The following is a 22,363-nucleotide window of genomic DNA, read 5'->3' as shown; positions in this document are numbered from 1 at the left end:
AATTCTGCACAAAATCTGTTTCCGAGCTTCAACTTCAAAGTTTTGCACAGAACTCAATTTGGATCAATAGTTCACCAAACTGGTACCGAAATGATCATAATAGAGTTAGCTTTTCATAGAATCAAACCCACTAAATTTGGAGTTACAAAGAGAGATTAATTATCGTTTTAGTGAAATTTTATCCAAATTAATTATCGTATGGACCTACTACTGGTATTTTCGTCATGTCTCTCACCCTGTAGCTCCGTTTTGAATAGTATTTACATGTCTGGAAAGCTAACGAAATTATCCTTGTTGGCATTTCAATTTCATCGAATTTGGAGTTACGATGTGTTCGGTAGACAATGTTGAATTTGAAGGTTAGAAGCAGATTTCTGCAGAATTAGTAATTGGACAGGTCTACACTAAATCGATAAATACTCTCCCTCTGTAACTCCAAATTTAGTGGGGCCTAATTCTGTGCAAAATCTAACTCGATTACGGTCATTTTGGTACCAGTTTAGTGAATTATTGATCAAAATTGAGTTATGTGCCAAACTTTAAAGTTGAGGCTCATAAGCAAATTTTATGCAGAATTTTGGGGGAGCAAAATCCAAAAAAATTATAAAATAAGGAGGGTAAAATTCAGGATTTTAAAATAGGGGTAAAATTCCGGATTTTAAATAGGGAGGATAAAATTCTGATTTATTCAAAATAAGAGGATAAAACTGCATTTAAACTTATTGATAATTATTGCAAATAATACAATTGATGAAAACTATTTACGTTGAAAAACAACTCACAACCTACTATATTAGACTTAGTTGTAATTTGAAATACATGGAAACACAAACCTATGGTTTAATAAACTTTTGATTTTATGTCTTCAAGTTGTTGATGTATGGCCTAATGATAGAAATATTCAAATTGACCCTTGTGGTACCGCCTTGTGAAGGAATACTCTACAACAACACTGGTGTTCTATTTGGACTTTGGAGAAACGGAATTAGTCATTTTTATTTCTTAAGGAAAAGAGAAGGAATTTGTCTTTACATTGCTCTGATTTTGCGCTTGTTTGCTTCACAACACCCGTCAACACGAAAGGCTCACTGCATAGGGACATTATTTCTCTATATCAAATCTCCGGTCACTGTTATAAAAATAAAAGTCAAAGTAAAAAGTCAAAGTAAAAGAATCTCCGGTCACTGTTATGGAAAGAAACTCTGATCTCATCCCTTCCCCATACGCGTCTTCTAAATGATGGGATCCTCTTTGTGTAGAAATGTGTAGGTGGTGTCATTTTTCTCAATCTCATAATTAATTAAGTCTAATGATATTCATTTTAAGGTTGGTTTGATATCATCTTCAATGGTGAGTATTTATATCATATCTATTTTCATCATATTTTCTTTGGCTTAATTAGTCTTTTGGTCCCTTAAAGACATTTTAGGTTTCACAATGGTCCCTTAAAGAAAAAAAGGTCCGGATTGGTCCCTTAAAGACACATCTGTTTCTCAATTGGTCCTTTCCGTCAATTTTTTACAAAAAACGTTAGTTTTAGTTGACTGGATTGTGGATGCCATTAAGTGTAAGTGGTCTACCAAAAACCTTATTAATTTTTAAAATTTTAACCATTAGAATTTTTTGTTATATTTGGAGTTAAAATTTAACGGAAATGACCAATATGGCAAACATATATGTCTTTAAGGGACCAATCCGGGCCTTTTTTTCTTTAAGGGACCAATCCGAGCCTTTTTTTCTTTAAGGGACCATTGTGAAACTTAAAATGTCTTTAAGGGACCAATAGACTAATTAAGCCTATAGCCTATTTTCTTTTAAGTATTTCTTCAGAAAAAATATTTTCTTTAAGTACTACTCGCTCCGTCTCAAAATAAATGATCTATTTTTTACTTTGTGTACTATTTATATGATCTACTTTAATTATATTTATTTTTAAGTACTACCCTCCGTCCCAAAATAAATGATATATTTTTGATTTTGTGGAGTACTATTTATATGATCTACTTTGACCATATTTTTTTTGTTATAACTTTGACCATATTTTTTTACTAATATATAAATGCAAATATTAACACATGAAATGTTGTTTGATTTGTCTCGATGACTATTTTCAAAATATATGATTTTTATAATTTTTAATAAAATATAATTTAAGATATTAACGATTAAAGTTTTGCATTTTGGCAAATGTTGCAGTGGTCAACTATTTCATTTATTTTGGGACGGAGGGAATAATACCTAATAGGTACCACCTTTGGAGCAAAACACAAGGTGACATAAAAAGAAGACATTGAATATGAAATTGGTGATTAATCACATTTTCTCTCTTTCTCTATGATATTATGAAGTAGCCATATTTGGTTAAATGAATTTGATCTAGTGTTGAGAGTCTACCATAAAATTGTGTTCCTTATTTGATCTAAAGGTAAAAAGCCAACTTGCCCATGGTGGGAAAAGACTTCACTTCCCCATGCTAAATGACACGAAAACATAAATGAGTACCTAGTACCTATAGGTACTGGTTCTACAATAAGAAGTGATACTTATATAATTTTTGTGGGACCTATTTATAATGATGTAAAGTTATTGGAGAGATGTGTTATTAGTGAGACTCATTTAGAACTTTTTAAGAGGTGTTGGGTTGAAGAGATTGAGTATCTATTAGGTACTATTATTAAAAAATTATAAATAAGTGATGTGTACACGTGAAACCTAGTTAAATACTCTAAAATGAGTAGCTCCATTGTGGATGCTCTAAGTACTGGACAGAATGGTACAAGATCGTACAAAACAAAATAAATTAATACTCAAGGTATTGAACAAATTTTGTGTTATATGATGTTTGATTGACAAAATGTTATTCTGGTATTTTAGACAACTTGTTCACTCATGGTCTTAAATGATGAAATCTTCACATTACAAGAGATCGCAAAAAAATATATTACAGGGGGTAAATTGAAACTCACTCACGTTGCAACGGAGTAAACATATTATTTAACCCTTTTGAATAATATCACTAATTTTAAGTCTAGTTCAAAATCAATGGAACTCAAAATTGAGTTCGGTTGGACATCACAGAGCAAAGAGAAAATCAACAGACTGTCGAACATGAACCTTTTGACGGTTGGACATCATTCAAAATAAAAGAATTCAATGATTAATTTAAAACTTAAATTAGATCCTTATTGAATTTTTAATTTATATTTTTTTTGGTTAAAACCAAAAAAATTATAAATTAAAATTTTTACATGTTTACGATATTCAATTTCCATTGCCTTAGTATTTTTTATAGAGTTTTTAATCTAAAGTGCTAACTTGATTTAAATCATAAGTCGCATGATCGATAGAAACATGTCATGACACACATGATTCGAATTGAATAAGAAACTTGGTGATTCAAATCAAGGATAAAAAAGTAATTTTCTTTTAAACAGGATAAAAAAGTAACTTAGAACATATTTTAATGCATTTTTCATGAGTTTTTAACATGACTCTAACATGCTTACAAAGTTATGCATATTTCAAAATAATTTTTCTTAGATATTTTGCTGACTCAAATGCATTGAACAAAAAACCATTAGAATTGATATTTAGTGGTGTGAGATTTGCATAGTACGTTGTAAGTCTTGTGTACGATTTTCAGCTCATTGTAAATAAAAAATGCATCGAAGATTATTGAGAGAAAACAACTCACAACCAACTATACTAGATTTAGTTTTAATTTGAAATATACATGTAAACACACTAAACCTATGATTTAATAAAGTAGGACTTTTATGTCTTCAAGTTGTTGATGTGTGTCGAAGTATTCAAATTCACCTATGCAGGCTATGCTTCAAGTTGTTTTTCCTGGAGAAGGAATTAGTCTTACAAGTTACATGGCTCCGATTTGCACTTTGTTTATTTCACATCACCTGACAACACGATGACCTATATTTCTCCATATCAAACTAAAATACTCGTATGTAAATTCTAATATGGACAATATCTTCAAGTACTTTATAGTGGATTAGTATTTAAAAAATATTTAAAATATTATTGATAATGTATGTTGTTGTTTAAATGTATAATTTAATGGTTATTTTTATTTTTATGATTGACATAATGACTTAATTGACACTAGTTTGATTAAAGCAACATATAATAAAGATGTAACTCGTAATTAATTGATGTTAATAATGTCAATTTTTTATCCGTAAAAATGAGAAGAGTTGTTGTGATTTTTTACTTTTAAAAAATATTATCGACTGAGTCAAAAAAAGAATTATCAGCCGTCGTTAATTTTTTTAATAATTTTAAACATTGGTGTATAGTAGACCATTCGTAAAACTGATCACCATAGCCCTCATCCATAATCATCTTAAAAAAATGTTAACGTATGTGTCAATATAATGATAACAAAACAAAATTCTAGTCCTAATTAACAACCAAAATAATTTTCTCCACAAATGGTTAAAGAACAATAATGCTTAAATCAGCTATAAAATAATCTTTGAGATGACCAAATCAAATTATATATCGATAAAATTTAAAATATTTAATCATCTCCATAATTTAATATATAATTTACCTCTTTTAATTTCTTTAGCTAGTATATCAGAACACTAACTAGCATGATCCAAAAGATATTTAATTAGTCCCCATAATTTTTTGCCTGCTTGATCTACACAGCTAGTTTAGAAAAATTAATAAAAAGAATTAACGGTAATTTAATTTTGTATTCCCATTGGCCATTATTAGAGATCACATCCTTACCAACAACCCTTTTAAGATGTCAAACAATCCCTTATGTTTTTTTCAAACTTAATACTATATTTCTTACACGCAGCCTAACATGTCTCCCTCTATTATTTTCATCATTTTTTCCCATTATAGACAATGACACTTCCAATGTCAATGCTTGTACGTACTATAAAAAGCTATCATTGGTAATCCAAAATATAATTCCATGCATAAGTGTTTGGTTCACAACATTCCTCAATTTTTATTTTCAAACCCAATATAACCAAGATGATTTCAAATTCCTTCTTATTGGCTACAAATGTGCTCCTCATTCTTTTCCTTCTCCAACTTTTCTCCTACTTCAAGAGAAACAAAAAATCACATTTACCACCTCACCCTCCAAGTCCACCATCAATACCAATAATTGGCCATCTTCATCTCCTCAAACCACTCATTCATCACGCCTTTCGAGACCTTTCTGATCAATATGGCGATCTTATATCCCTTCGACTTGGCTCTACTCGATTTATTGTTGTTAACACTCCAGCGCTCGCCAAAGAGGTTCTCAAGACCCATGAGCTCGCTTATTCACACCGTAAAATGAACATAGCCATTAACATGGTTGTCTATAATGATGCTACTTTTGCTTTTGCCCCTTATGGGTCATATTGGAAATTTATTAAAAAGATCGCCACCACTGAGCCAGTGGCGGAACTAGAAAAAATATCGTGGGTGGGCCGAAAAATAGTCAATCTATTTTTAAATTGAATTTTTTGCTCTTCTATTTTCACATGTTACTATTTTGGTACCAACAAACTATATTTTTACTCTAGAAATTGTGATTTTTGGCTATAAAGGTGATTTATTGTCTCCAACATTGAATCTAAAGATGAAATATCAAATTTGAGACCAAAATTCACAAGTTTTTCCCATTAAAATTCGCTAATTTTACAGCAAAAAAGTAATAAAAAAATATTGAGATAGGACTAAAATTGCAACAAATGTGAAAATATGGGACTTGAAAAATTTAATATTAATTAAACATATTTTTTATGTCATTTCATATTTATATACGCTAGTTCAACTGCTAATTTTATCTATTATTATAAATTCAATTAATTATGAACTAACATTTACACTAATACTTGAACTAATATGTGTACCGAATTACTTATAATCATCAATAATATACTCTAAATTAATATTTATATTAATATTTGTACATATATATACCATATATATACCGGGTGACTTAAAATCATTAATAATACATTTAAATTAATATCCTACATATAAAAAAAAATTATTTTTTGGGGGTGGGGGTGGGCCGCGGCCCACCTCAGCCCACCCCTAGGTCCGCTGCTGCACTGAGCTCTTGGGTAACCGAACCATTGGACAATTCCAACCGATTCGAACTCAAGAACTCCATCAATTCATTCAAACTTTGGCATATAAATCTAAGGCCGAAGAAAGAGTGAACCTCACACAAGCTTTAATAAAGCTTTCCAACAACATAATATCGCGAATGATGTTGAGCATTGAGACCTCAGGGACAGACAGCCAGGCAGAACAGGCTAGGGCTTTAGTTCGAGAGGTAACACAAATTTTTGGAGAATTTAATATTTCGGATTTTATAGGAATTTTCAAGAATTTCGACTTACAAGGTTTTAAAAAGAGGGCCTTGGACATACACAAAAGATATGATGCTTTGTTGGAGAAGATTATTTCTGATCGCGAGGTGTTGAGAAAGAAAACCAAAATAATAGAAGGTGGTTGTGAGAATGGTGAAGAGAGATTGAAGGATTTTCTTGACATGTTACTTGATGTCTCCGAGGAGAAAGACCGTGAAGTCAACTTTACTAGAAATCATATTAAATCATTGATCTTGGTACGTATATACCTTAAACATGTGGTTAGGGGTTCGATTCTCGACTCAGTTTTAATAGATTTTAAAAAGGTATACATTGAGTATATCACTTATAATATTTTTAGTATTAACTATTATTCACATATATTTCAGGATTATTTTACAGCAGCTACCGACACTACTGCCATCTCGGTGGAATGGACAATATCTGAATTGTTTAACAATCCAAAGGTGCTAAAAAAAGCTCAAGAGGAGGTTGAAAGAGTTATAGGAAAGGAAAGATTAGTGTCTGAAGAAGACTTTCCAAACCTTCCTTATATACATGCCATCATAAAAGAAACAATGAGGCTTCACCCTCCAATACCAATGATTATGAGGAAAGGAATGGAAGATTGTGTGGTTAATGGTAACACGATTCCAAAAGGCTCGTTGGTTTGCGTGAACATTTGGGCCATGGGAAGGGACGAAAAGATATGGGAAAATCCATTAGAGTTTAGGCCGGAAAGGTTTTTAGAGAAGAACGAAGGAAGTAATATAGATATGAAAGGACATCACTTTGAATTGTTACCATTTGGCTCGGGAAGGAGAGGTTGCCCTGGCATGCCTTTGGCTATGCGCCAATTACCCACCGTAATTGGTACTTTGATACAATGTTTTGAGTGGAAAATGCTTGATTCTAATTGTAAAATCTTAGATCATGGCAAAAAAATCGATATGGATGAACGACCTGGATTAACAGCTCCTAGAGCCAATGATCTTATTTGTATTCCAGTTGCAAGATTGAATCCCATTCCTTTACTTCAACTCTACTAAAAGGGAATTTGTGACAAAGTAGTGCAATTGCTTTTGATCAAAAAAACACCCATATTCTCTTACCTCTCTTTGCATTCTTCCATACTACTGATTAAACACATAGATATAATTTTCTATCTCTTTTTGGCTTTCTATTTCATTTTCATACTTTTCTCATACCTCATTGGAGACATGTAACAATATTTTAACTCCTTTAGCATTTCTTGTATTTTAGTATAATGCATGCAATTTATAGATGGAACAAAATTACCAACAAAGTTGAGTCTAGCAAAAAGAACTAAGCTTCTATAACATGTCATTTTGATTGGAAATTGTGTTCATATTTAATATCTGACAATACGTCAAATAAGGTTACTTTATGTGGGAAAATTTATGTATATAGTCGATTGATATTTGTCTTAATTTCAGCATTTTATTGTATTATAAGTAATTTATGATGTAAAAACATGTTGGCGATTTTGCCATGTATTGTACCGTAAGGAATTTACGATATAAAAACATGGCGAAAATTATGCTATCAATAATAAAGTCATGCAATTTGCTTTCCCTAATGATAAAATTTGTTTTGTGTGAGTTGAAAAATTTCATTTCAAATATTGTTTGCATGACTATGAAATATAAGACAAAAGACAAATTTTTCTTCTTTGTGTACTTTTTTCTATAATCTGTCCATTTTTCTTTGTGAAAATTAGTGCAATGATGCATGGTGATCAACCGAACCATGAAAAAGACACTTCACCCCTTTTGGGTGAAATGAAATAATTTGTGTAAAGCAATGAGAGATGACTTTTTTTTTTTTGATATAGAATGAGAGATGACATTTGAATTTATCCCAATAGTGGAATTTTCAACACGGATAGAGCTAATGGTGTAAAACCGGTTTTAGTTCTTTAATTTGATTTGGTGTTGGGTAATTTTTTGTTTTTTTGTTTTTGATATTGTGAGAAAATAATTTTTTAAAAAATAAAATGCTAAAATCAAACAAACTTGAATAGTCCCGGTAGCCAAACACTAAGGAGAAACGTGGACCAATGTTTGAGCGTGTGTTTATTGGAGAGTGTTAGAGTTTTTGTTTATGGTGAATTTTTTGGTACACATATTATGTAAATGAAAAGGACAATTATTTTATCTTATTATTGTCATTTTCATTTGATACAAGAATTAATTATAGTTCAGTCTTATTTATTTTTAAAAATTGTTTTCTTTTTTTATATATAATTTTGAGTAAATTACACTTCTCTTTCTCGAAAGAAGCTTGAATTACACTCCCTCCCCTTATGCGTGGCTAAGCGAGCATGCCAATTTTTGTTATTTTGTTATGACAGTTAGAAGCTGTTAAGAGTTACTCCCTCCGATCCTATATATAAGAAACAATTGACTTTTTAGATTCATTATATAATTGATGTATCTAGACAATAATATTATAGTTTAAATACATCAATTTTATAATGAATTTAAAAAATGAAATGTTTCTTATATATAAAACCAGAGGGAGTATTTGTTTTATGTTTGTTACAGTTGGCTTAGGTAGTTAGTACAGTTACTTGTAGATCAAGTAACATATCATTGTGTATATAAACTACTTGTAATCCTTCATTTGTGAAATAATACAATTTTACATTCTTTCCCTAAATTCATCGTAACTCATATTCTCTCAACTCTCTCAATCATAACTCTTCCGTTTGATCTGCAAAATATAAATACTGGACAGAACAATACAGGACATTACAAGACAGAACAACACAAGACAAACGTTTAAGGTATTGAACAAACTTTGTGTTGTACGATGTTTGGTGGACAAAAGGTTATTTTGGTATTTTAGACAACTTGTGCTGAGGACAAAAAGTTGTCCCGTGGTTCTGTGGGGGACAAGAATTTCAAGTTTTGTTCTGTCCCTTGACCCCCAGTTTGTCCAGTTCCAGGAACAGTTTTAAAATCAAACACAGTACATCAGGAGTTGTCCTATCCAGTCCCTTATTTTTTATCATCAAACTTTGTAAAATTCGTATCCGTTATAGAATTATTAGTAAGTGATACACCATGTACTACTTATTCAACTATTTCATTTTAGCCAAAGTCGTAATACAAATATACTGCCACTATGGCTGATGTTAGTGATTTTATTTTAAAACATAGTAATACCCATTTGAGAGAGTCAGTGTCAATTTTTTAAGTAATGTCCAATTGGGTCGGTGGTTGGAGACATAATACGGGAATTTTTTTCTACCCCAACATTTAACCCTTCACCCCTATAAATAATTCAATATTCCCATTTTACCCCTTTTATTATTTCACTTCACTTCTACATTTAATTAAAGTTACAAACCAAAAAAGTTAAAAAATAAAAAAAAAAGAGTTATGAACATTTAGCCACGGTTAAACCGTGGTGGCTAAATGAGAAATTTTCAGAAGCAAATTTCCGGTAAATAAATGCATACCGGAACAATTGTATAAATGATTTCCGGTAAGCAATTAGCGACGGTTCAACCGTGGTTAAATTGAACATTTTTGGCACACTTCAACTAAGTTCTCCGGTAACAAATTGGAAAAACTAAAAAGTTTTCTTAAAAAAACGTTAGCCACGGTTGGTCCGTGGTTAAAAATATAATCTGGGAAAGAGCTTTTTCGTAACAGGGTATTCATAATTTCATAGCAAGAGCTTTGATTCTATGAACAAAATCAATCATACCAATACTCTTCAACCTCATAACACTGGTAGCACCAAAAAATCCATATCATGTCCACAAGAATTAACAACAACCTTAGCTTCCATAACATTAGGATTCATATAAGAATGTGTATCATGAATTCATTGAAACCAAAGCCTAATTTGTAACTGTTAGAAATTGATGTTCTTCTTAAGCCCATATCCATTGTGATCCAAGCCCATCCATTGTAGGATCCCTCCATAACATTTTGTATGTAATACACTTGGCTTGTTGCAAGTATCACACTTATATTATTGCATGTAGTTTCCCTTACCACTTGTATAGATGCATGTATTTCCTTTACCACTTGTCATGTTGCATGTATTTCTCTTAACACTTGTCTTCATGCATGTAAGCTATGTAGTTGCTCCTTCTACTATAAATAGGAGTTCACAATGTACCTTGAATCATCCAACAATTAGCAACATAACTTCTTCCTCCAAAACTTTATTGTCTTTCTAGTTTTCTAGTTTCTCTAACCTTCTTCTCCACCACTTTACAATAGCCTTTGTTTTTTCTTACATGGTATCAAGAGCTTCATTGATCTTAACGGGTCTGTGAGGAAACAAAACCAGCAAGAAAACATTCACAAAAAAACCTTTATACACCATAAATGGCTTCCAACAATAGTTCTTTACCTCCACCTCCTATGTTTGTAGGAGAAAACTATCATTTGTGGGCTGCAAAAATGAAAACTTATTTGAGAGCTCAAAGTTTATGGGATGTTGTGGAAAATGGTAGTAACCCACCAGCTCTTCCAAATAACCCAACAGTAGCTCAAATAAGAAATCACAATGAGGAAGTGGCAAAAGAAGGAAGAGCACTTGCCATAATACATGCAGCTCTACAAGACGTTTTTATATTTAAGCACGTGCGACTATTCAAGACGTGGCTTGTTCTACAAGTTTTCCTGAAGGCGGTTTGAGAATTATTATTGAAAACAAAAATATAACTTGTTATATTTTTGAAAATAATAATTTATGTTTTTTTGTTTGGCCACACATGAAACAAAACAAATTATATTTCTGGAAATAATATAGGGTTGGCCGCAATTTTTACAGCTGTGTTTGTCTGTAGACCTAGCTTGCACATAAAGACAATTGAAGACTATAAATATGTGAAGCCTCGAGCCTTTACAACTCATGTATTCTAAACCGTGTTTTTTACAAAGTGTGAGTTTTTAAGGTTTAGAGTGTGTGTCTTTTGTCAGCCTTTCTTGTGTCACTTTGATGCAAGTTTAGGACTGTGTTTTATTGTTAATTGTAAGCTACTCCTAAGCTTTGAAGCACGGAGTTAGTGTGTGTGATTCACTCATAAGCTTTTAAGCAAGAGTGTGGTCTAGTTTCTAGGAGAGTGTCTCCATCTTGATTATTATTATTATTTTAGTGTGTCTTCCAGAGAGGTTTGAAGCAAAAATATCCTCTCTCGAAGAAACTAAGGACTTTTCTCAAATCACACTTGCAGAGCTTGTTAATGCTTTACAGTTGGCTTAGGTAGTTAGTACAGTTACTTGTAGATCAAGTAACATATCATTGTGTATATAAACTAATCCTTCATTTGTGAAATAATACAATTTTACATTCTTTCCCTAAATTCATAGTAACTCATATTCTCTCAACTCTCTCAATCATAACTCTTTATCATCAAACTTTGTAAAATTCGTATCCGTTATAGAATTATTACTAAGTGATACACCATGTACTACTTATTCAAGTATTTCATTTTAGCCAAAGGCGTAATACAAATATACTGCCACTATGGCTGATGTTAGTGATTTTATTTTAAAACATAGTAATACCCATTTGAGAGAGTCAGTGTCAATTTTTTAAGTAATGTCCAATTGGGTCGGTGGTTGGAGACATAATACGGGAATTTTTTTCTACCTCAATATTTAATCCTTCACCTCTATACATAATTCAATATTCTCATTTTACCCCTTTTATTATTTCACTTCACTTCTACATTTAATTAAAGTTACAAACCAAAAAAGTAAAAAAAAAAAAAAAGAGTTCTGAACATTTAGCCACAGTTAAACCGTGGTGGCTAAATGAGAAATTTTCAGAAGCAAATTTCCGGTAAACAAATGCATACCGGAACAATTGTATAAATGATTTTCGGTAAGCAATTAGCGACGGTTCAACCGTGGCTAAATTGAACATTTTTCGGCACACTTCAACTAAGTTCTTCGGTAACAAATTGGAAAAACTAAAAAGTTTTCTGAAAAAACGTTAGCCACGGTTGGTCCGTGGCTAAAAATATAATCTGGGAAAGAGCTTTTTCGTAACAGGGTATTCATAATTTCATAGCAAGAGCTTTGATTCTATGAACAAAATCAATCATACCAATACTCTTCAACCTCATAACACTGGTAGCACCAAAAAATCCATATCATGTCCACAAGAATTAACAACAACCTTAGCTTCCATAACATTAGGATTCATACAAGAATGTGTATCATTAATTCATTGAAACCAAAGGCTAATTTGTAACAACACCAACAACTCAGCAACAACATTCAAATTATTGTTAATTCTTATTATTGCAATTCATGATTGATGGTGATGAAAATCGATAGCAACTCGATAGCAATAATTGATTTCTGAAATTGTATTGAAAATCGATGGTGATGAAATCAAATCAGAAATCAAAACCTAATCTACAGATGAAGATTTGGTGAATGATACATCGAATTGAAGATGAAGATTCGGTGAATGATTCGGAGAATTGAAGACGAAGAGGTACGATTCATGAGTGATGAAGATGTGATCGAACGATTCGTTGAATGCTTCAGCGAATTGAACTTACAAGAGATGAAGATGAAATTGATTCCATGAGCGATTCGATGAATGATTTGGTGAATGGATTCGACGAAAGTTTGGTGCGTGAATACGCTTTTGTAATTGTTCTGATTTGCATTTGTTTACCGGAAAACTTGCTTGTGGATTCTGAAATTTTTCATTTAGCCACGGTTAAATGTCCAAAATTTTTTATTTTTGTTTGGATTGTAACTTTAATTAAATGTAGAAGTGAAGTGAAATTATAAAATGAATAAAATGGGAATATTGGATTATTTGTAGGGGTGGAAGATTAAATGTTGGGGGTAGAAAAAAAAAATTTCTACGAACATACGCATATCAATTTGGGCTATGGCTTAACTGGATTTGACTTTGCGTTAAAAAAAAAAAGCCGGATTTGACTCTTTTTTTTTTCCTTCCTGAGAAGCTGGATTTGACTTTTTAATGTTTTAAGAAATTAGAAAAGAAAATATTTGTGAGCTAACCATGTACTACGTTTAGTTATTAAAAAAAAAAGTACGTTTAGTAGAAAATTTCTTTTTGATAGAGAGTAGCCATTCACATAAAAATAAAAATAGCTAACCTAAAAATAGCTTATATGTTATAAACTATTTCTAAGCATGAACAATAATATGGAAGAATAGAGAGGAAGAAGAGAAAGGGATAAGAGAAAGGAATAAACTTATTCACAAGTGTGTGTTTACATGGAAATAAGAGTGTCATTTATAGGACACACTAGGGGACAAGAAAACCTACCACATAATGGACATTCATTACATATTATTCATAACACTCCCCCTTGAATGTCCATGAAGGATATTCTTTCTCTAAAAAAAAAAAAAATCAAGTGAAGGAAAAGAGTACATCATCATTTATGTGTGAACTGCCTCATTAAAAACCTTACCAGGAAAACCCAGTGGGATAAAACCATGGTGAAGGGAAAAAGAGTGCAGTAAATATTTGTGTCTCCCCCTCATAAAGACAAATTATACATGAGATGAAAAACCAAATAATCTCCAGTACTAGTTGATCAAAAGCTTTACTTGAAGTTGACTTTGTAGAAAGATCTGTCATATCTTCTTTATTATGTTCTTCTCCAAATTAGCAGTGAGTCCGATATTATCTTCATATTGAATTGTTGCATGAACCATCCTTTTGTAATAAAAACATCAAGTTTATTGTATGTGTTGAATTACAGACCTCGACAAAAACGTCTTCTCAACTTGCTTGATGTAGTGCTGAAATCTTCACACGATTGGATGATATTGATGTTTCTTTAAGGTATAAATATTATGCTTGACTTTGTTCCAATATCTGTGTTAGCTGAATAAAATATCACGACATGTATAACTATAACTATATATAGTAAAATATATCAGTGTCTTTAATTGAATTAAGATATGGTACTTCAGGACCAATTCAAATTGTTCATCATTTTCTAGATGCATTACACGATCTTTGCTCAGATCAAATGACATCACAACCATTTTAGTACACAACAGATTTGTCCATGTCAAACTGTTCTAATACTTTTGCTATATAATTTTACTATAAATTTGTGATTCCAAATAAACTTTGTGCATTCAACATATTTCTTTAATCTACGAATTTCAGAAGCTCTTCAGGAGTTCTGATAATATTTATAGTAAATGATATTTCTCAACAAATATATTAGCATTTGATATATGGTACTTCAGGACCAATTAGTAATTCACTATTGATGAACTTACAACAATTTCATATAGAATCATGTTTTATATAAGGTTCATGATTCACGAAGCATTCTTCAAATACTTATTTTGTAAGAAATGACAATATCTCAAGCTCTTCAGGAGTCTCTTGATCATATTTTTATCATCGATATAAATCTTAAATATATCAAATTTATTGCCAAATATTTTCTTAAAATGTACAAATTGTCATTTTCATATTTCTCACTTGGAAATATTCAACAAGAATATTATACAACATGCATATAGATGTTGCCCGAGTATATAAGGAGAGTTATTCATGTTTATAAAGTCATCTCTCCAATATATATGTGTCTTACGAAAATTAAATCCTTTTAGGATTTTCATATAATCATCATTATCAAGTGAGCCAATCAAATACGTTAAAACACATATTTCACATAAATTGAGTATTTCATATGCTACTCAACTTAATTAATTACAAAGAAGTTTTGGAATTCACTTTAGGTGAATATGCTTCTTGAAAATCAATGATAGACATTTATCGATATACTTGAATAACCATTCAAACTCTAAATATTTTATTTTCATTATTTTCTTTTTTCTTGAGAACTTATTCATATCGAATTGTTTCCATCTGCAGATGAAATGGACTACTAGTCCAAGAATATTTCGCTTTGCAAAGCTACTTTAATATTGTATCAATCACGTCTATCTATTTAGTCAATAATTTCATTGTCTATAATCCTTAATAGACTTTGATTCATGATCCTCATTATTTCTTGTAATATATAGCGCTATATTATATAAATAATCATCGTCAACGTTGATTTTCTTTCGGTTTCATCGTATTCCATTCATGACATAATTCGTCGAGATCTCTTTATTTTCATAAATTTCAGGTACCTGACAAGTTCTTCTGAACTGCAAAATCAATTATGTCGAATGTTCTTTTGGAATTTTCATATCCTCACTTGGGTCATCTTTGTTTTTAGCTCCTTTTCTTATTTGAGGATTTTTATCTTTGGAACCGACTGACCTACCACGCTACAGGGTGGTTAAAATTCATTTGCAATATAAGATTGTCCAACAGGGACATCTATTTTGATTGGAGCATTAGCAGCTGATAGTTGATTTCATAGACTTTGCAAATGATATATCTTTTGAACATCTGGTTCAATCTATTTTATATGAGGATCAAAATGAGATAATAATAATTATTTATTTCAAGTGATTCATTTGAACTTCTGGTTCATATTTTTCAGCTGCTTATTCCCTCCCCCTAATATTGGGAAAACTAATTCATCATCACTTGAAAATTATCCTTCTCGGTTATAAACAAGTCCCTAATTATTGGCTCAATATAATTTATAAGGGATGAAGAGTCATATCAAATATAGTTTCCCAATATTCTTTAATAATTCATCGTATTGCATTATATTGGAGCAATCGGAACATACCAACACATCCAAAAATGCTTATATGAAAATATTAGATTATAAAACTAAACTTAATTGCAAGTTAAGGGGAAGACTTTTGTATAATAACATATTGGCTTGAGCGAATCAATATCTCAACATATATATTTAAATGTTCCCAAAATATAAAATAGAACTTGAAGTATTGATCTCATAAGTATCGATCATGTAATTAACTTTAGACGTCTAGAGAATGGATCGTCAATTCCATTATTTTTTCTTCTTGTATTATCATATTCTACGAGATGTTCTATATTATTTTAATTGACATTCGATACTTATCAAATACTTTCTAGAAAATTAAATATTAAATGAGCTCTTAACCAAATTAGTAAAAATAATCTCACAAACTTCTGGTTGTGAGTTGACAACAAACACACATGTGACCATTTCGTTGTTGCATAAATTAAAATTATAAAGTTCTAATTGGTTCACATCATGATCGGTGTATTGATTTATAAATATCACCTTTCGTATATTCTAAAAATAAAAGATGCTCATTTACTTAATTTATCAACTTCTTTTGGGAAGTAGTAACACATAAAAATGATTAGATTGAAGAAACTTCAGGCCCTTCAATACATATAATATTATTTTATATTTCGCATCATAATAGATTCGGGATGACCCATCCGATCTTGCCAATTACAAACTTAATATATATGATTTAAATTGTAAATTTCTGGTTTACTTGAACATGTGCTTGAGTTGCACAAATATTATAAGTATTTCCCAAACTAGAGACAAAATGTTGATACTTTCTTTAAAAAAACATGTCTCGTAATATTGAGATACGAGGTCTCCTTCGTTTTAATAAATTTCTTGGAGACTTGAAAAATATAATGTATTCTCAACGCGTTCTTGTTTTTCCTTCATATGTAAAAATATATTAGCTCTTCCGGAGCCATATTTTTGCATTGTGCAACATTAATTTCTTCAATTTATTTAATGGGTATAAAAATAGAAGACTATCAATTAAATGATTGAATAAAAATAATAGACAATAAACGGTTTCTTATGTTCCAATGGCTTATCATTTTATTTAATTATGGAGAATTAAAATTAAAATATTTAAAATCAATAAAGGTCATGTTATGAGTATAAGTTAAACTGTAACTGAAACATATAAATCTTACACTAATTATGTAACCGATCTTACACTAATTACACTAACATTACAAATAAAAATTATGAAATTTTAATAGGTACTCATAGTAGCTATAAAAAGTTATGGCAATGTGGAATTTATTTTGTAACCGAACTTATTCAAAGCCAATTCATACAAATTAATGATTAATTAGAACTAATTAATAATTAATATAAATAAACTCACTCAAAATTGTTTTTAGTCTTTACAAAAACTCAATCATCCAATATTATAATAATAAATTAAAATATACAATAAATTGAGGCACAAAAAAAATTAAATTAAATTCTGATATAAAAGTGAAACGTACACCAGAATAAGATAAAGTGAAGCAATCAATTTGTATAGAATTTTTTTCTAAATATATCAATTAAAAAAAATAGTAACTGTTGCTATAAAATAATTGAGGGAATTTAAAAGCAATATACACCTTTCACAATCCTATTATTTTAAATCAATTGTATAATTTCTTTTTTTTTAAAAAAAAAAATTAATTGTATAATAATGCATAATATATCGAAAAAATATATATAGAATATGCATCGAAGGTATATGCAAGCAATATGTGATTAATCTTTCAACATACTCTTAAAATTATTTCTCAAATTTGCTACTTCAGGAGCATAATAGAGAACTATATATACCATTTAATATTTATAGATAACGATTATGAAAAATCATTTCAAGATGCTTCAGAGCAAATTTTTCTAAGATGCTCTAATATTAAACTTTTGGTTTTTCTGGAACTATATTACAATTTATCTTTATAGTGTTTAAGAGTAATTAATTCATTTAGCAATCCTTATGGGATGCGCAATAGTGTTTAAGAGTAATTAATTCATTTAGCAATCCTTATCGTGCTGATAACGTGTTATAAACTATTTCTAAGCATGAACAATAATATGGAAGAATAGAGAGGAAGAAGAGAAAGGGATAAGAGAAAGGAATAAACTTATTCACAAGTGTGTGTTTACATGGAAATAAGAGTGTCATTTATAGGACACACTAGGGGACAAGAAAACCTACCACATAATGGACATTCATTACATATTATTCATAACATTATACAAGTTTTTGATAGAGAGTAGCCATTCACGCGGAATTTTTTTTTAATTTATTTATAATTCAACTTCAGCTAGTAATAATTTTTGGATTGAATTAATATGCACTGACGGTGTCAACCAATAACAAATATGTTTTTCGCCACATCACATACATAGTAAAATGATGATTATTTATTAGAAGATCGTGTAAAACTCTTATACACCGGTGCATATCAATTAAACTCATAATTTTTGTATGGCTTAACTACACATTTGGTCCCTTACGTTTATTTTAGGTTTCAATTTGGTCCCTTACGTTTAAAAAGTATCAATTTGGTCCCTTACGTTTATTTTAGGTTTCAATTTGGTCCTTTCCGTCAATTTTTTCACTAACACCGTTTGAACAGTACACGTGTCAGTGTGTCCAAGTGCCACGTGTCAGTCCACATGTGCAAATTGACTGCCACATGTGACAAAATTGACGGAAAGGACTAACTTGAAACCTAAAATAAACGTAAGGGACCAAATTGATACTTTTTAAACGTAAGGGACCAAATTGAAACCTAAAATAAACGTAAGGGACCAAATGTGTAGTTAAGCCTTTTTGTATTCATCTTCTTCCTTACGAGTACAACGGTTTCTCTATGAAGCCTTCTTCAAATATGGATTTCAATTGAATAACACACTGCTGGGTATTTCTTCCTTCCCAATTGAATGATGTATCAAAGAGCAAAATCTATTAATAATCGGAATCTATTGTCCCCTAATTATTACTATTATTACTACAATACTAATTACAATGAAAAAGCTTTATTCCACACCCACACACAACAACCTCAAAACCAAAAACCAAAATCAAACCTTCGAAATCGAAAACACATTCCATTCATAACCGAAATCAAACATGTTCAAACCTCAGAACAAGCTTTGTCTCTGTTTCATCATTACAAAGAACTCGGTTTCAAACACTATTACCCTTCATATGCTGCATTACTCTACAAACTCGCACGTTCTAGAAACTTCGAAGCCGTCGAAAAAATCCTCACACACATGAAAGAAACCAATGTTCAATGTAATGAAACCCTTTTCATTGCTCTGTTTCAACATTATGGTCCTGTAAAAGCCATTGAACTCTTTCACACAATGCCACAGTTCAACTGTGTTCGTACTTTACAGTCTTTTAATTCGCTTCTTAATCTTCTTATTGATCATTGTATGTTTTGTGAGGCTAATGATGCTTTTGATCGATCCTATGAAATGGGTTTTCGTCCGAATACTGTTACGTTTAATATTATGATAAAGTGTTGGTTGGTGAAAGGTGAATGGGGAAAAGCATGTGAGGTGTTTGATGAAATGCTTCAGAAGAAAGTGCAACCTAGTGTTGTTACTTATAATAGTCTTATTGGGTTTTTGTCTAGAAAAGGTGATTTGGATAAAGCGATGATGTTGGTTGATGATATGAGACGTAAAGGAAAACGTGCGAATGGAGTGACGTATGCGCTTTTGATGGAGGGTTTGTGTTCTGTGGGGAAGTATGAGGAAGCTAAGAAGTTAATGTTTGATATGGCGTATCGTGGATGTAAACCTCAGCTTGTGAATTTTTCTGTTTTGATGAATGATCTTGGAAAGAGGGGTAAGATTGATGAGGCGATGGTTTTATTCCGTGAGATGAGAAAGAGGCGGCTTAAGCCGGATGTTGTGACGTACAATGTATTTGTGAATTATCTTTGCAAGGAAGGTAAGACGGCGGAAGCTTACAAAATGTTGGTTGAGATGCAGATTGGTGGTTGCGAGCCAAATGCAGCTACATATAGGATGATGCTTGATGGTTTGTGTCGGAATGGGGATTTTGAGGGAGGGTTGAATGTTTTGAATGCAATGATGGCTAGTAGGCATTGTCCGCGACCCGATACGTTTAATTGTCTGGTTGTTGGGTTATTGAAGTCTGGGAATATTGATGGTGGATGCTTTGTTTTGGAAGAGATGGTGAAGAGAAAGGTAGATTTTGAATTGGAGAGCTGGGAAGCAGTGATAAAATATGCTTGCAGTGAGGATGATAATGGTGGCAGTAGGCTTAGGATTATACTTGCATCTCAGTCCATCTAATGCAATAGCTATGAACCAATTGTGGTACCATTTTGAATTTCCACTTGCCCTGATTCTAATTGTACACAAGATGCTGGTTTTCCTGGCGCAGAAGCTACCGGTCGTAATTAATGACTAAATTCATTTCAAAACGATGAACAAATTGTTTTCAGTGGGTTTATAGAGGCTTCTGGGAAAGATGAGATGGAAGTGATGTAACGACCCGTTTTTCGTATTCGTATATTTTATTAAATGTTATTTTATTTATTAATTGGCTTTTATTATTTTAGTGAGCGGCGAATAATTATTTAGCCGAACGTAAGTTATTAGGCGCGAGAACCTTGGTTTTGGGCTTAAGGGGCGTGAGAGACCTTATGGGCCTAAGCCAATTGGGCTTGGTTCATGACATGAGAAGTAGTATAAGTATGAAGTCAAACATATGAATAGTTTCACAATTCATTTTCTTTGAACTTTGAGTGAGTAAGAGCAAGATAGAGCTAAGCTAGGGTTTTGGCTAAGAGATTCACGAGCAAGAGAGGAGAAGAAAGGCTTGGATCATCATCTTTGATTAAGGTAAGAGATTAGAATTCATGATTCTTGAGTGGTAAGGAGAGGGGAGATTGTCTATGTCTCCGTTCCCGAACTCTCCCACTCAATTTCTTTTAGACTTTTGATTAAGCTTTTGTATGTGAGTATGATGTTCTTCATCATCACTTTGTATGTGTTAATCACTAGCTTGATTCCATGATAAATATGTATGTGTTTGGATCATTTTTGGAAAGTTTATGAAAGTTACTTAAAACTCAAGTAATTGCCATGATTTTGATTGTTTGAGGTATGTGGATGTTTGGAAGGGATGATTAATGTTCCTTGATACCATATATGTTTGAAATGGCTGTTTATATGAATTTATAACATGTTTGGATGAATTTTTGAGTTGATTTAAGGTTAAACCGCCTTAGAAACTCAAGAACAGATATTTTCTTTCTGGTGTAGTTCGCTAAGCGACCAGGGGTTCGCTGTAGCGAACAGGTTCGCTGGATCTCGCCGAAGCTCGCTATGAGCAGGTGATTCCCTGGTGAGGTTCGCTTAGGCTCGCTAAGCCTTCGCTCAGCGAATAGTTCGTTGAAGCTCGCCAATGCTCGCCATGAGCAGGTGACTTCCTGGTGTGGTTCGCCATGTCTCGCTAAGGCTTCGCTTAGCGAAGGCCTCTGTGACAGCAATTCTTGTTGATGTTTGTAAGTGTGGTTAGGCACTTGTAACATGGTTTAAGAGTATCCTTACATGATTGTTGATACATGTTGATACTGTTAATGCTTATTGTTAATCGTTATATGATTGATAAACGTGTGTGCAATAAGTTGTAGCTTAATGTGAGCAATGTTATGTTTTGGCATTAATTTGCAATGTTAAGTGAATGTGTTAGGATTGTGTTCCCGCGTTCATAAAAGAGTAGCTTCGAGCTAGAGAAATATCATATTGATGATATGTGTAAACATACATGCATTCATGTATATATATGTTGAATTGGAAACTAGGGTTCCAATAGATTTAAATGGATTTTTGAGTCCATAAGGAAGCCGAGGATCGGATTAGATGAATCCATAAGATCTAGAGCTGCTATCCAGCAGGATATAAAACTGTTTAACTTATCCATGAGGGATATGAAGGTTTGGTAAGTTCCGAACAATCCGGCAAGATGTAAAACTGTTTAACTTATCCATGAGGGGTAAAAGGCAATTGGTACCACATGCATTAGTCGTGTCTAGGGATGACATGACATAGAATGATTGGCATTAGATACATTAGGGTAAATGCGCATATAATTGATAAATGGTATGTGACATTATCTGATTGAACTGTGCTAAACTTTATTAATTGATAACTGTTTGGTGCGATGTTTTGACGTGAGTTAGAATATGTATGATGTAGTTTGAAAGTGTAAGACCTTTCTTATACTCGTATGATATGCGGTTATGTTTTCTAACTCTCTGCTTTGTGTTATTTGCTGGAC

The 22,363-nt window shown here is 31.8% G+C and overlaps 2 protein-coding genes across 2 annotated transcripts; both read left to right on the top strand.

Moving 5' to 3' along the window:
* The first annotated feature begins 4,958 nt into the window (after positions 1-4,958).
* On the top strand, positions 4,959-7,494 carry LOC123918495 (cytochrome P450 93B16-like). The gene is made up of 3 exons (XM_045970556.1): positions 4,959-5,417; positions 6,088-6,610; positions 6,743-7,494. Exons 1-3 carry the CDS (start codon positions 5,011-5,013, stop codon positions 7,400-7,402), a joined length of 1,590 nt encoding a protein of 529 aa, XP_045826512.1. The 5' UTR covers positions 4,959-5,010; the 3' UTR covers positions 7,403-7,494.
* An 11,379-nt stretch (positions 7,495-18,873) lies between these two features.
* Positions 18,874-20,513, top strand: LOC123918494 (pentatricopeptide repeat-containing protein At1g07740, mitochondrial-like). The gene has a single exon (XM_045970554.1). The coding sequence runs from the start codon at positions 18,979-18,981 to the stop codon at positions 20,368-20,370; it is 1,392 nt and encodes a 463-aa protein (XP_045826510.1). The 5' UTR covers positions 18,874-18,978; the 3' UTR covers positions 20,371-20,513.
* Positions 20,514-22,363: the final 1,850 nt, after the last annotated feature.

The sequence above is a fragment of the Trifolium pratense genome, linkage group LG3 (genome assembly GCF_020283565.1).
Source record: "Trifolium pratense cultivar HEN17-A07 linkage group LG3, ARS_RC_1.1, whole genome shotgun sequence".
Taxonomy (NCBI): Eukaryota; Viridiplantae; Streptophyta; class Magnoliopsida; order Fabales; family Fabaceae; genus Trifolium; species Trifolium pratense.
Note: the sequence above shows the minus strand (reverse complement) of the source record. Positions and strands in the feature narration are given on the sequence as shown.

Coding starts and splice junctions, on each gene's coding strand:
- LOC123918495 (XM_045970556.1), top strand. CDS start 5,011: ATGATTTCAAATTCCTTCTTATTGGCTACAAATGTGCTCCTCATTCTT. Junction 5,418..6,087: donor TTTATTAAAAAGATCGCCAC/CACTGAGCCAGT, acceptor GGTCCGCTGCTG/CACTGAGCTCTTGGGTAACC. Junction 6,611..6,742: donor ATATTAAATCATTGATCTTG/GTACGTATATAC, acceptor CATATATTTCAG/GATTATTTTACAGCAGCTAC.
- LOC123918494 (XM_045970554.1), top strand. CDS start 18,979: ATGATGTATCAAAGAGCAAAATCTATTAATAATCGGAATCTATTGTCC.